We start from the raw sequence: 14,565 nt of genomic DNA, 5'->3' as shown, positions 1-14,565 counted from the left end.
GCTAAAGTGGGTGGTTATGAATTTTTTTTTGAAAGCTTTCATTTATTAGCACTCTAAAAAAATCTTCTAAGGCTATTTCCTATTTTATTATTTAAACTACAACACATGATGATGATGATGTTTATTATTTTTATAGCTTCTAAATGAAGCCTTTCCGTGCCATGCAGTGTATATATATACACACAGACATACACATGTGTGTGTATGTATGAGGATTTACAAATATTATTCTTTGGACTGCCAAAAAATTGTAAGGAGACAGCAGGCAGAGAACTGAATTGTTTAGAGCAGTGAAAGGATTTACCCTTAATTACATGGTGGGTGAGTGGAAGAGCTGGGAATGGTGCCTGGCTCCCAATACAATCTACATTTGCTACAAATGCTCTTTATTTCTTTTTTATTATTATTTCTTATCATTGTATTTTCACTCTCTGAAGGATGTTTGACTCGACTTCTTGAGTGTTGTTAGTAAGCTCCAAAAAGAAAGCAAGCAAATTAAAGCAGCATCAACAATGGAACAGCAAGCCTAACAATAAAGTTCAAGAGGTTAAGTTAAATAGACTATTGTTCTGTGCTTTTTTGCTTTTCATTTTGGGGTTTTTTTTATCTCTTTGTTTTGTTTTTATGAGTTGGGTTTTTTTCTGTTTTGATCTCTCTGTATAATTGTGTAGGAACTATGCCACTGGTTATTCAGCTGTAATACACTGACAACCTTAATCCTGATGATTTTTTAGCCACAATGCATGATACGTCCTTCTAGTTTTAAGAATTACCAGTGATAAGTTGAACATATTGTTTGTCCCTGTTGTAAAGTGTCCAACATGTCCAAGCTCAGCCTCTGGCTGATACAGAAAAATACTCTACAAACAAGGACAGATCTGAACAAAGCAATGGACACAAGCAATGAAGTCGAACCTTTGTCCTCTGTGGGTTTAAAGGACACAAAACCAAGTCTTAAATCTTGCAGCATTTAGTGTTGCAAAGTATTTAGCATTGCTTTAACTTGTTCATTTTCATTTGAAAAGAATTCCTTTGAGGCAAAGAAAGATTTTCTCTGTGTATCAGCAGAGCTGAGAATACTCTTAAGGGTCTCATCCCTGTTCTGACCTGACCCAGGGTCTGTGTTAATCTGATCACTTCCATCTCCATTTTTGAGTTAGTGTTTATTAATGAGACTTGCAAGTGTCATATTGCTGGAAGTAAACACAGGAACAGGCCAACAAATCTCCATGTTTTGGCCTTCTCCATTTGCTAAACTGTTTCTTGCCAAAGAGCTGCATTTCTCATTTGAAATTAAATCCCAACACCTGTTCTTCATATTTTAGTGCTTAGGAAAAGTGGAGGGTAATTCTTCCATGGAAGAAATTGTGATTTGATGTTTATGGTAACAGTATGGGTGGAGTGATAAAATACAAATTGATATGTTATGGTGTAATCCTTTTTTTATTCCAGGTAGATATGTTTGTCTCTCTCCAGCCATCCAGGCTTTATGTGAAACAGATTTTTTTCAGATTTTTTTTTTTTTTTTTTTTTAATGAAGTTCTTTCTGATCAAGATCTGCATATTCCTTTTAGGTCCAAACAAAATCCTAAATAGTATCTTCATAAATGGTCTCTAAGAGCCTGTTTTATGTATTAATTAACTAAAATGGTAGAGGTGTTATTTATGCAGTCTGTGATAAATGATAATTAAAGCAGGAGTACTGAAAAGGCTTTAGCAAGCTTTGGTGGTGTTCTGAGACTAAGATAATACAATGGAAGTGGTCACAAGCCTAGAAAGTAACATTTCAAATAGTACCCCCTGCTAGAAGAAGAGGCACATGAACCATGTTTCTGACTCACCTTTTTTAGGAAACTAAAAGAAAATGATCTTCCTGTTATCCAGCAATTTTGGATAAAGAGTGCAGTACTTCCTTACAGAAAGATGTAGCAGCACTTCACTAAACCCTTCAGAATTCTCACTTGACACTTAGTGTGTGACATTGCCATCAGTGGGTTTGCTGCTGGAGTTTTTGGTGTCTCCTAATAAGTAGCACCATTGTTAAAAAGTAATAACCGTGTCCAAAAGCATCACAAAAAATTGTGCTGAGGAAAAAAATGTCTGTGTTCTGGTATGATGAGAAAAGCAGATTTTGAAGCTGTTAAGAGTGGGGAACTCCCCAGTCATGTGCAGGGGTAGAGGTGTCTGATATTAGTGAAGAAAAGTTATTGCTTCATGTGTGTGACAGAAATGCTGAGTGCAAGGAGAGCTGTATAAATGAGCATTGCTAACCTGCAGGCTCCACTCCATGCAAGTGTGGAAAATTGCTGAGTCTTGGCTCTCTCCAGGCAGAATTACTCTCCCCATCACAACTGTTACATGCCAAACTTGTCTCTTTCTCCAGAATTTTACCACAACTTGGCTCCGAATTTCCTGTCACCCCTGTGTTTATCCTTCCTTTTTAAGTGTATGAAAACTGAAAATGGAGTGACAGCCTTTAAGTTCGGAGCTAATCTCGACGTGTAAACAGGGGGAAATGATTCTTAATGAGTCCCAGATGGAATAGCGCATTGTAAACCACTGGCATTTCTGAATACAAACTGTGCCTCCAAACAAAGTGTCTGCAGCTCAGTTTCATTCTATTTTTGTGATAAAAGGTCACAAAAAAACCGAACTGAGGAGGTGTCAAAATATCCTTTTGAGCACAGGAGACTGTAGCCCGTGCTGTAAAGCTCTGAGGTAACTCTGTAGCTGTTAGGCACTCACTGATGCAATTTTCCACTTTCTCTGCCAGAGCACACAAATGTCATTCCCTTCAGAAAGGCAAGGGGTTGTAATAATGCCTGAGAGGTAAAAGGCTAAGTAGGAATTTGGTTTTTTGGCACGTGAATTAAAATATTGTCAGACTGTCAAACAGCTTATCAAGATGCTTTGGAGAAAATCAGGATACAACACAGACACTACTGGGGGTTTTTTGTTTGTTTTTGGCTTGATATAGTTAAGGCTGAACAGAGATCAATATTAGATCTAAAAAGGAGAAAAAAAGTGGTGGAGCCACTGGTTAATTACAGTTTATAAGCTATTTGAAAATTCACCCCATAACACACTTCTAATTATATCTTCTGCTGGTGTGTTATTAAATATCATTTAGAATTTACCACCTCCCTTCCATTTGACTTCCCCATCATATTTGTTTAAGTGCATTTCTCTGTGCCAAGACATTGGGGTGAAAACAACCTTTTGGAGTTTCCTTTAACCTGTCATTTCCCAAACAATGAAATAAATGCTGATGGGCTCCAGGTCCTATAATCAAGGCAAAATGATGGAAAGGCATGATTTGGATGAGAGCCAAGAAATGAAGTGACAGATCTGCAGAAAGAGAGACTTAATATCTTGGATAATCCTGTAGAAAAACTGTTAATAGCTATTTAATTCTTTCCATGCACCAATTTTAGGCTCCTCTGATGAATTAAAGCAATTTGGTTTTTTCTGTCCAACAGTTACCCCGATGGTGCTGACTGGTTTACAAAATGTGTACTAAGTCATAGCCCTGTTTTGCTTGATTCCCCTGATCAAAGGAAGGACCAAGCTTTTCCAAACCTCAAGGCTTTTCTCCCGTGTGGATTGATGTACTTCTCCTCTTGTTCATCATCACTGTTTTTTATAACTGCATGTATACATGAAACAATGTTAGATCTCCCATTTTCACCAGTCAGATTTCTCTGCACAGGCTAAATCTCCACTGGTTGTGCTCATAAGGATCTGCCAGAGTGCCTGGGAGCTGGGAAAGGGCAGGGAGTCAAAGGTGACTGAGACAAGGCTGAATAGAGATGGCTGAGGAAGTTGGGACAGATTGGTTCTGTGGCAGAATCACTCTTGTCTATTTGATTTAGCAGTAAAAGGCAGATTTTATATTGTGTTTGTGCCTCTACAGCCCCATGGTGGTTTCTGTCCAAGTGACCAAAGGGAAGGACTGCTGTCAGCCTGAGGTGCTGCAGAAGTTCCTGTTGGTCATCCCAGGGCTACAGCATGATCTCACCAGGTGTTAATGGTTACAGCATCACACAGGGCATCACTTGCATTCAAACTCCTCCAAAAATTGCTGGTCGTCCCTACTGATGCTCTTCATCTTTACTGATGGTGGAGGTGCAAGAACTGTAGCCAGAATTGCTTGTTGTGAGATGCTTGAACCCCCTTGAAAAATGTTGAGGTTGCTGCAGTTGGAGCACAGTTTGCTGCCAGGAGTGAGAACAGCGAGCGATGAGAGGATGGCAAGACAAGGATCATAGATTTTTGTGTTTGGCCCCTGAAGAAGGAGTTACTTTAACTCAAGTTAGGATTCTGCTTGACACCTCATGGTGTATAAAAAACCAGTCCTCTCATCAGTACAACCCTCAGAACAGCAAGCAGTACCTGCCCCAAATACTGGGTCAACAGAAACCCTTCCCCTGTTCAGTAGGAATGTGCTGAACTGAACGATGGTTTTGCATTTGGCTGCTTAGAGCAGAGGAGGGGCAGGCTGTGCTTTATTCTGGGAGCTGTAATCAGTTTATCCCTTAGTGCAGCAGAGGATGTGGTGTTGGGTTTTGCCTGTGATGTGGAAAATTCTGCATGTAGTCCAGTAACATGTAAACTGTGCAATTTAATTGTATTTATTATTGCTGAAAGCTATTGATGTGGTAGCCTATTGCTGAAATGCTGGGTAACTGATACTTTTAGCTATGGATATTAATTTTCAAAAAAATACATTAAAATATCCCTTTAGTGGTTAAACAGCTTTTTCTTTCAAAGTTGTGTTGTTTCACGAAGATTCCTGGTGTTTCAAATGCCATCTGGATCCAATAATAGATCTCAACTGGGAAGGAACTCTTGTATTGCAGCAAACTTACACGCTCAAGAGCCGTAGGAAGTCCCATCCCTGCAGGATCCATAACGCAGTCAACATCTTTCCTCCTCTGAAAAATGCATGGCAGTGCTGCTCCTTTGTAATGTGAGAGGCCACTGCTGAGCAGTACAAGGCACCTGCTCCTTCCTAGGGCTGAGTGCGCTTTCTTCCAGAGTATTTCTGCCAGTTACAGGAAAGCAAAAGAGCACTTGGAACCAAACAGTGTTTTGAAAGATCCATTTCCTTCTGCAGTAACTCTTCTTAAATATACATATTAATGGTTGTCTTGAATAACGTAAATGCTTATCCAAAAGAAAAGGAATTGCTGAGATGTCTGTGATGTAATCATAGATCTGAATTAAAATCTGACTCCTGCAGCAAGCTGATATGTGCTGCACTTGTGCCCTGAGACACAGTCTGGTATGTGACCGGAAAAGAGAAAAAGGTTTAAACTTTGCTGCTGGCTCAGTATTTCCCTTTAAGCCTAGAATGAGAAAAAAATATAGAAAGGGCTACAAGATAGATGGAAAGAAATTGATTTTGTGTTTTTCTTGTGTACGTGGTGACTGTGGTTGCTGGCTGCTGCTCCAGCTTCTCCTAGATTTCTTTTATGGTTTTTAAAGTAGCTTCACATAAAGCATAAGTTGTATGAGGTTGTCTAAAAGTTTTCTTCTGCATTGCAGCTCTTAAACCAGAGTTCACAGCAATGTCTACAAAGGCAGCCAATAGCTCCAGATGAGCTGCCCTGAGAGAGCAGCTGGAGCAGAGTCCATTCCCTGCAGAGTGTGGGAGCATTGGCCCAATTCGGTGTCACACATGAATCACAGAGCCAGGGCTGCAACTGCAGGCTCCAGAGCCTGAGTGGACTCTGATTTCTCCCAAGATCCATATGTTCAGCTGAGTGTTTTGGAATTGTTTTCCAGGGTTCAAAGATTTTTTTTTTTTTCTCGTTTCTCTTCCACACCCCTCTGGCTACTCAGCCTGGTGGGTATGAGAAACAGTCACTGAACCGTATTGCTCTCGTAACTAGAGGGCCAGTCCAGCACTTTAATTAGAGAATCTCGTTTTCTTAATTACGGAAGAAACTCAGAAGCTGTAGTAATAGGGAAAAAATTCAATATCATTTTTTTAACTTGTACTCCTATTATTTTTCTGTGTTAAAATTGAGGCTGAGGTTTATGCCCTGGTTATTCATGTATGTGATATTGTCTACAGAAAGAAATGTATTTCAATCTCTTCACCTTCTTTTCCTTCTCAATTTTGTCATGTTATCTTTCAGCTTTTTATTGTTGCTACACTTCAATATTTTCTTTGACCCACCTGGTTTTATAAAAGGGAGCTTTTTAGTCTGGTAAAACCATGTGACCTTTAAAACACTGTATTGGGGGGAAGAAATATCTGTATTTAAACATGAAAAAATGAGATGTTCTAGTATTTCAAGAAGTTGTAGCTTTGCAAAATACAAATAAATGCTACTTTTTTACCTTCTGTATAGGGCTTGAAATGTGGGTTTGTGCTTTCATGTGCCTCAAAACAGAATTGGGTGCTATGAGCCATGTGATTGCTCTTCTGCCACTGCATCTCTTGCGTGAAGATTCTCTGATTTTTAAGTGGAAAATGTTGAAGTGATTGTGAAATCTCTAATTTTTCCTAGATCCTGCTAGATCCACAGTTGAGGGAGGTTTTATCCTGTAGTGTTTTCAGCAGCACTGGATGCAATCCCATTAGGATGAATGTACCATGGAAGGAAGTTTCAAGACAATAAAATTCTGTTTTCAGATGTTGCCTCATTCTGAGGTTGCCTTTATTGCAGTTTTTATTAAGGTCTGTTGTTATGGGGCCCGAGTCACCTTTCCTAAGCAGAGACCAGTATTTATGTGACAAGCAGAGAAAGAAGAATTCCAGTAAAGCAGAAACAAACCCCTTCTGAAGTCCCTGATCCTTTTCAGTATGAGCTGTTTGGTTACATGGAACTTTAGGCTGCACAGGCTGTTTAGCAGCTGGGTTTCTTTTCCTTTTGGATTCACCTGCACCAAGCTTGAGATCCCTGTCAAAATGAGATGATGTTGATTTTTCTATCTCTGTCCTTGCAGTCAGCTGCACTTCATTTTTAAGTAGCACTGGTCATTCAGTAGCATTAGCTGCATTTATTTCATGACCCATTAGATAAGTTCATTGGGACATACACAAATAATATTATAGAGTCAGAGATGGGCTTGGGTTGGAAGGGAACTTAAAGATCTTCCTGTTTCACCTTCAGAACACCTTCTATTAAACCAGGTTTATCCAAGCCCCATCCAACCTGGCCTTGGACCCTTCCAGGGATGAGGAATCCACAACCTCCTTGGGCAACAGAAAAGTTGCATTTGTGAATAACAATTCTATTAAACCATATTAATTTGGCAGAAAAATAAAACCACTTCAGACGTAACTGAATACTGATGGAATAACTTGTTTTCTGTTCCAGGGTGTCCCAGAAGATTTGTTGTTTTTTTATGAACACCTCCAGAAGGGTGGTGAAGTGTTTCGTGTGAACCACTGCCTCCTGCTCTACCGGTACCATCCCCAGGCTGCGACTCACTCCGTCCTAGAGTAAGCTGTGGTTTCTAGGAGAATTTAAAAGTTGGGTTTATCTTGGAGCATAGGCAGCAAAGATGGTGAAATTGTATTGGGGTATTTAATTAGGACTTTTAATATGTAACATGCAAGGGTTTCATTCTCATGGTTTTTGCCATATGAACCATAATGTAAAAAATATTTTTAAAATGTTAAGGCTTAATTTCAAAACCAACTGCCTCAATATTTAAAAAGTAAACAGAAACTTGTAATACCAACAAAAATGGTCTTTTGAAAAAAAAAAACCAACCAGACCAAAACCAAACCTTTAATCTGATAATGTGCTCCCTTTACATATATTATTTTCTTATTTTAAAGGGTCTAAACCATCTAAATCAGATAATGAGGTTTGAAAAATCCCTGAGGATGTTTAGGAGTAATTATCTCAGGTGCTTCCTTGTAAGGTGCCTTTGTTGCCTGCTGCCTTTCCAGGGCTGCTCAGCCCCTAAAGGAGGTGTTGAATTGCTGATTCCTCTACATGCTGCAAGCTGAGCCAAAGTTGTTCCTTTCTTTTAGGCATTGACATGAAAAAAAAATTATATGGGTTTTACTGTCCTTTAGGAATCCCATGCCAGAATCACAGTGGTAATGAAATAAACTGTTTTCTTACTCATTAATGATGTAAGTACATTTTTCAGACAGTCCTGTTTTTATGGCTTTGTAGAACTGACCAGTAAATCTGAATATCCCTGTGTACATTTTAGTTGTCCATCCCTGTATTATTGCATATATAATGTATATAGTGTATATAGTGTAAAATAAATAAATCCCATAAATAGTACACCTATGGTTAATGTCACTACAAATCTTTATAAATACATATGTATGTGCATATCTATACAAAATCATTTAGCTATGAAAAGGTCATTCAAGCAAATAGTACATCTGATTTTGATTTTGTAAACAAGCACGAAATATATTATTTTCCTTTTTATTCATGTTTAAATGTAAGGATTTTTTTTTTTCCCCCTCTTTTACTGTGTGATCCTTTTGGCAGTTAGTGACCAACTTTTCAGCCACGCATTATGGGATGCTAAGAACTCTTGGAAGCCTTTTGCTCCGATCTGTGGGAAAGCATCTAATTCTTGGAAATTAATTTGTTTTGAATTTACTGCAAGCTGTTGCTTATTCAGATCTCCAAGGTTGTGTGGCACAAGCACCCTGAATTACAGCATCCTGGGGGAATGTGGAAATGCTGTGAGCTGTTTCAGATGTGCAGGGTGGATGTCCAAATTGGCGCCTTTCTTGTCTCATTCTAAGAAATCAGGCGAGCTGCTCTTCCTCTTGGCTTCCTGCTGGTGCTGCTGGGGATGATATTTGGTGTGACTTTCCAAACACGAGGTTGTGCAACAGCTCTTTGTTTGTTGCCCAGGTCATGAAGGGTTGCCCAGTGTTTGTGTCTGGAGACCGAGGTGCGCGTTGAGCAAAAAGAGATTAATGGACTCACAAAGGTTTAAGTTTATAAGTTAAATTGGGTCTTGCCTAATTTGCTTCTTGGTCATTCCACCTTATTTAATGCATCTTCTGGCTTTTCTAGAAGGCTTTTGCTTTATGGTGTGTTTTATTGAGCAGTTCTCTGTCGTGTTTTGCTTTTTGCCATTGGCCTGTGTCATTTTCTAATTTTGAGTTAGCCTAGACCTGGATTTGGAAGTAATAACTCATCAGCCAAATTAATATCTTGTCTGAGATCAAAATGGTGTTTGTAGGAAAGTTGGTTATTTTTTTTAAACACTTTATGCCTAGTTTCAGTCTTAAAAACCATAGCAGGACATTTTTATACACAGGTACATCATTCATTCTTTTCAGCAAAGCCAACAGTCTCTCGTAGCCTGTGATGGTTTCAGTTTATGTGGGTGTCTTTCAGAACCATTCAGGGGGAAAGAAGCCTCACTGCATTTTCAGACTTTGTAAAATATATGTAAAACTGCTTGGGAAGTGACATTTGGTTCTTTTTTTTTCCAGTTAGTATGTATAATTGTAAGCATTCATGTGCTTTAGGTCATTTCCTATGATTAGTATCCTTCTGGAACAAATATCTAGAGTTGAGAATATCTGTGAAGCAGGAAACTAAATCTTATGTGCATTCTCCCTTACCCTGGAGGCATCAGTCTGCATTATTAAATGTTTTGGGTGCGTGACAGAATCTGCATGAAGTTCAGTGCCTATATTTAGATTTCATTAGGTGCATGCAGAAATATGCATGTTCTCATTGTCATTTCATCCAAAGTCTGTGGATACCTGCTGGATTTTGAGAAAGTTCTCTTCAGCTAGGAATTCACACACGAAATCCTACCTAGCATATCTCTTGGATCTAAATCACTTTGTTTGGTGTCATATCCTAGGGCTGTGTGTACTCAGTGCTGCACAGCCACGTTATGTTGATGTGAGACCATGTCAGAGCTGGCTTTAGAGTGAGAAGTACTGGAGTAACAAAGCCTGATGTATAATAAAAACATTTTAAAGTTCATAGATTTTCTCTTGCCCAGGGGGAGAGAAAGGAACTGTGTATACAGCAGTACCTCACTGTGAGATGAAAGTGAGCTTGGAGTGAGGTGAGCAGTAAAACATTGCACTTGTCTTTAGGTAGTGCTGCTCATGAAGACAGGTGGTTGGGGCATGCAGCTAATCCTTGGAGCAGTTTACAAGTTTTTAGTCAAGACAAATTTAATATACTTGGAAAATAAGGTTTGTACCTCCTGTCCAAGATTCAGGCAATTCCCTTTTACACAGAAAAAGTGAAGTGCACCTTCAAGGCTTCAGTAATTTCGGATCCCCTGTGCTCAGAACAAGTATGATATTGGTCTGCAGGAATAACCAGAATTCCATAATCTATTGAAACCATCTGGTTTCAGGCACTGGAAGCTTCCAGTGTCATCTGAGCGAAGAGGAACAGGCGCTTAGTGTGAAACACACATTTGGCTGTTGCAGAGGTGCTCTGAGGCTGGGTCTCGTATCTGTGGTGAGCACAGGAATGCCTCCTTCATTTCCTGCAAGAACATACACGGCCAAAAATAGGCAGGGGAGAGGAATAGCGTAACATATTCCTGTAGAGCTGAAATAAAGATGAGGTCAACTGCATTTTTATCTTCTACGCTTGCATTTGGCACTTCAATTAAACATGGAAACTAATGACCTCATTAGATTCTTGAAAAGTAAATGCCATTAACATTGATAGTCTCTGTCTCTCTTAATAAGCCTTTCATGAAAAATAGGCCACAATGCAAACCATGCCTCAGCTAATGACCCGTGACCTGAAGATGAACTCGGACATTAATAGAACCTATTAACAGTGTAAATGTAATAACTCAGTATAGTCCAGCATTTAATAAGTTCACATGAAGTTCAACAGAACAACAACGGCAAAAGAAATCAGTTTATTCACCAGTATGGCCAAGGTTCAAACAGGATTTATTTCTGAATTTCCTGTGGATGGTAAGGGCCTTGAATTCTGCATGCAGCACTAGCTGTAGGGGATCTGTTTTTTCAGCTCTCACTGCGATTATGAAGTTTTCTGTTCCTCCATCTCTGCTTTATCGATCAGGTGAGGTTGCCCTATCACACAGAACTCTCTTGTGCTGCCATCAATAAAAAGGCCCTGGAAGAGGCCGTTCACTTGGGCAGCTCCTCTTCCCGCTTGGCGTTACCTGAGCACTGTGCAGGGCCAGCACAGAGAGGAGAGGTCAGATTTATGGATCTATAGTGTTTCTGTGGATGGCAATCGATGCCTAAAATTCCAGTACTGTTCAGGATATTGGGCTTGTATTTCTGCATTTCTCAAGTACTTGTACATCTGTCTTTGCTCTGTGGATTCACTTATGTGGCCTCACCGGGGGACGGAGGGGAAAGGCAGTGCAGCAATATGGCGAGGTTTGACTGAGCTCAGACATTAAATCATATTGCTTTTATTGTCACATTATCTTTCATTTCAAAATAGGAGTAGAGCAGATGTTTCTTGACTCCTGTATTCAGTCAGTGGGTCACCACACATTTTTAACAGAGCTCCATTGTTGCATTGCTTGGGTGGATGGTCTGGTAATAACTACTTGGGGCTGAGGAACACACGGCGTACTCATTCTCACCCTTTGCATGAATACCCTCATTTCACTCCTGCAGGATTTTAGGTCCTCTTCTTCCTCCCAGGCTCCATAACTGATGAGCATTGAGGGGCCACGGCAAGTGAGATCTTAGGAAAATTATGCAAGCCTCAAAAATTAACGCTTCAAGTGGAAATACTTCTAACATTTCTTTTACAAAGTTGTGACAACGAAACAAAAGAAATGGGGAAAAGAATGTATTTCAAGACTTAGGGTCAAGAAAGAATGTTAGGATATGGGAACTAATTTGTACAGTGAGAAGAATTTTGTCCCACCTTCTGGCTAAGGAAGATCTTGTGAACTGAATACAGGCTTGGGAATGGTACTAAAGGCTACTGCAAATTGCTTACTCTAATCTTTTCTGAGATGGGTAGGAAAAGCAGTCTTGATTTGGGGTGATGCAGAATAATAATACCTGCTAGGTTTTGCTGGTGGCTGTAAGTATGTAATAATGCATAATCTGAAAATAGCTGTGAGAATCACCTCTGAGTAGTGGTTTGTACAACTTCTAGATCGTTTCAGGCGTTTTCTTTAATTACCCTTTGCACGTTGCTACAGCTCCTGTCTGGTGCACCTGCACTGGCTCGTAAAGGATGGGAAAATGGCATTCCCTTATCCCTCGAGGCAGGAATCCCAGTTATCTGTTCTGGAAACATCAAAAAATGTGGCAAATTAGGTGAACCGGAAACCTGGAAGGAATAACCGAAACTCTCCCCTTTGACACCTGTAAGCTCCCTTTTGCTTCAGCGTGTGGGATTGTTTGTGCTGAGGGAGTTCTCACAAGGATGAAGTCTGTGAGTGTCACTCTAAAAGCTCAGTCAAAATTCTCCCCTCAGTTCTGTATTGATCTGATATCTCAGCTTGCACTGTTAAAAGTATTTCAGGGTTAATTCAAGACTTTAAAGTGTTTGATACAACTTGATTTTTTCATTGGAAACACACAATATGGGGATGTGAGCTTCAGAGCTTTTCTGTGGGCATTGCCATAAGAATGCCTCATAGTGATGCAAGCAAAAAAATCACAACTGCTGAGTGTATTGGCTTCATTTTTACATCCCACAGTAGGCATTTAAGAAAGTTTTTTATTGGTGTTAAATGAAGCTGTCTGACAATATTCTTATGGTAGAACAACAATCCAATTAATTTGGAGTTGAATACCTTTCATACCCTTTTATTTCGGAGTGCAGTTCTCTTACATGCTTTCCCTGCTTGCTTTTTCCAGGATAACATTCAAAGGTGAGACGAGTCAGTAAATCTGCTTCAGTCTGAAATCTTCATGGGTGATTAACAACACTGAGATTTGTGCTGATTGAATTTTACCTCAATAGGCACTCCTGTGGCACAGAGGCTCCCATGACCCAGGCAGCAACCACAAACTGTGCGGAAGAACCAATACTGCTGTGCTGGGACATCCATCTCCATGACAATTAGAAACATCTTCTCTAAGCCTGGAGGTAGATTGCAGTGTTTGCACTGCACCTAGAAATTAGTTAGAAGTTCTTTTCATGCCTTGTAAGGCTGCCTGGTTTTTTACTTTAGCTTTCTTAATGTTGCAAACTCAAGTGGAAAAGAAACTTGGCGGTGTCACTCAAGCCAACAGAACAGATTCTGAAGTTCCTTTGGAATGTAATACGGTGTTATCCTTCTGAGGTCACATTTCAAAGGAAAATCACTTTTAAAACCTTTCCATTTATGTGCAAAGCAATAATCTTCCTTTTTAGAAGCACACAGAAGCTCTAAAATTTCTAGTAAAACGATCCTGGAAAAATACTTGACTTTCATACTTTATTCCTTTAGCTTTCCTTCTGGGACTACAGTGTGCTCTAATGAACATGGAAAAAGGCAAGTGTCAAAGGATGCCAGCAGCAGTTAAAGCTCTGCAGCAGGAATGCATCTTGTGGTTGCATTAGAAGAGATTTTTGATCAAATCCAAGAATTTCTTTTCTCCATTAGTTGAAACGCTGGTGCAGAGCCGTCATCCTTGAAACTGTGGGGAAATTTTATATGGGGTGGCCGTTGTGCTTGGGTCCATTTATTTGTGCATGAAGTCCTTTCCAGGTCATCATGCCAGGGTCAGCAATGAAGTGCTAAGCAGGATCTGGCTGTACTGAAGTGAAGTGGGGTCACTGGAGCTGAGGAGCAATCCCAGCAAGAGTCCTTGTGCCTCGGTCCTATAAGGGCTGCGTGGTCTTCAGGACATGACTCAGGGCTGTGAAGGAAGATGCAAATAAGCAAATGGAAAGCCCTATTTGAAGATATGCCTTCAATAAGGAGACACAACGAGGTGTCCCTCAGAATTGCCTGTGAAAGCATGTTACAGCTCAAGGTGCCCTGGTCAGGAGATGTAGGTTAGCAAGATTCATTTGTCAAATTGAGGAAATCAGTTTATTTTATCTAGGACACTGTTTAATAAGTCTGAGGTGGATTCCTGGTTAATGAATACTAAATGAACACTGGAAATAAACCAGGTGATTTTAACATCAGGCAGTTTTCTTTAATCCATGATAAATTACGTAGACTTAAATATTACATTATAGGGTAGAACATACACACTCAAACATGAAAAAAAGCTGTAATAGTCCAAGTAGATCTGCCAGTTGGGAGAAATGGACCATGAACAAACTGCTTTTCTTGACATTGTTTTCTCTTTCTGAGAACCTGTCTTGAACCTGTTGAAGATGTCAGCACATCTTCAGTATCTAAGTCTGTTGGATGGCCCCTTGCTGCTGGTTCCAGAGCCGTGGGATCTGTCATTTGGTATTAGTGTCACCCTTGTTTTCCTCAACCACTTGGCTTAATTACGTTGTAGAACTTACCCCAAAGATGAAGACTTACAGGTGTAATTGCAAACAGACATCTGCCAATTTGGTTTTCTTTTTCCTGAAGAATGTTTTTAAAAATGTTATGAAGCATACCGGTTTTTAGAAGAAAAAGTCCACTGCTTTTTGTTTCTAGAAATGCAGTTTCTTATGGAAGATGCCTTCAAATAAA

General features: G+C 39.8%; 1 protein-coding gene across 10 annotated transcripts in view; it reads left to right on the top strand.

The window, feature by feature from the left end:
- The window catches only part of B3GNTL1 (UDP-GlcNAc:betaGal beta-1,3-N-acetylglucosaminyltransferase like 1), a 109,428-nt gene that overhangs the window by 75,382 nt on the left and 19,481 nt on the right, over positions 1-14,565 (top strand). For all 10 annotated transcript variants that reach the window (XM_032128570.1, XM_032128574.1, XM_032128573.1 and 7 more), the window contains one exon: positions 7,332-7,456. In XM_032128570.1, the coding sequence (XP_031984461.1) occupies positions 7,332-7,456 (125 nt within the window). The remainder of the gene's footprint in view (positions 1-7,331; positions 7,457-14,565) is intronic.

This window comes from Corvus moneduloides, chromosome 19, assembly GCF_009650955.1.
Source record: "Corvus moneduloides isolate bCorMon1 chromosome 19, bCorMon1.pri, whole genome shotgun sequence".
NCBI classification, from domain to species: domain Eukaryota; kingdom Metazoa; phylum Chordata; class Aves; order Passeriformes; family Corvidae; genus Corvus; species Corvus moneduloides.
This window is presented reverse-complemented; position numbering and strand designations above follow the sequence as displayed.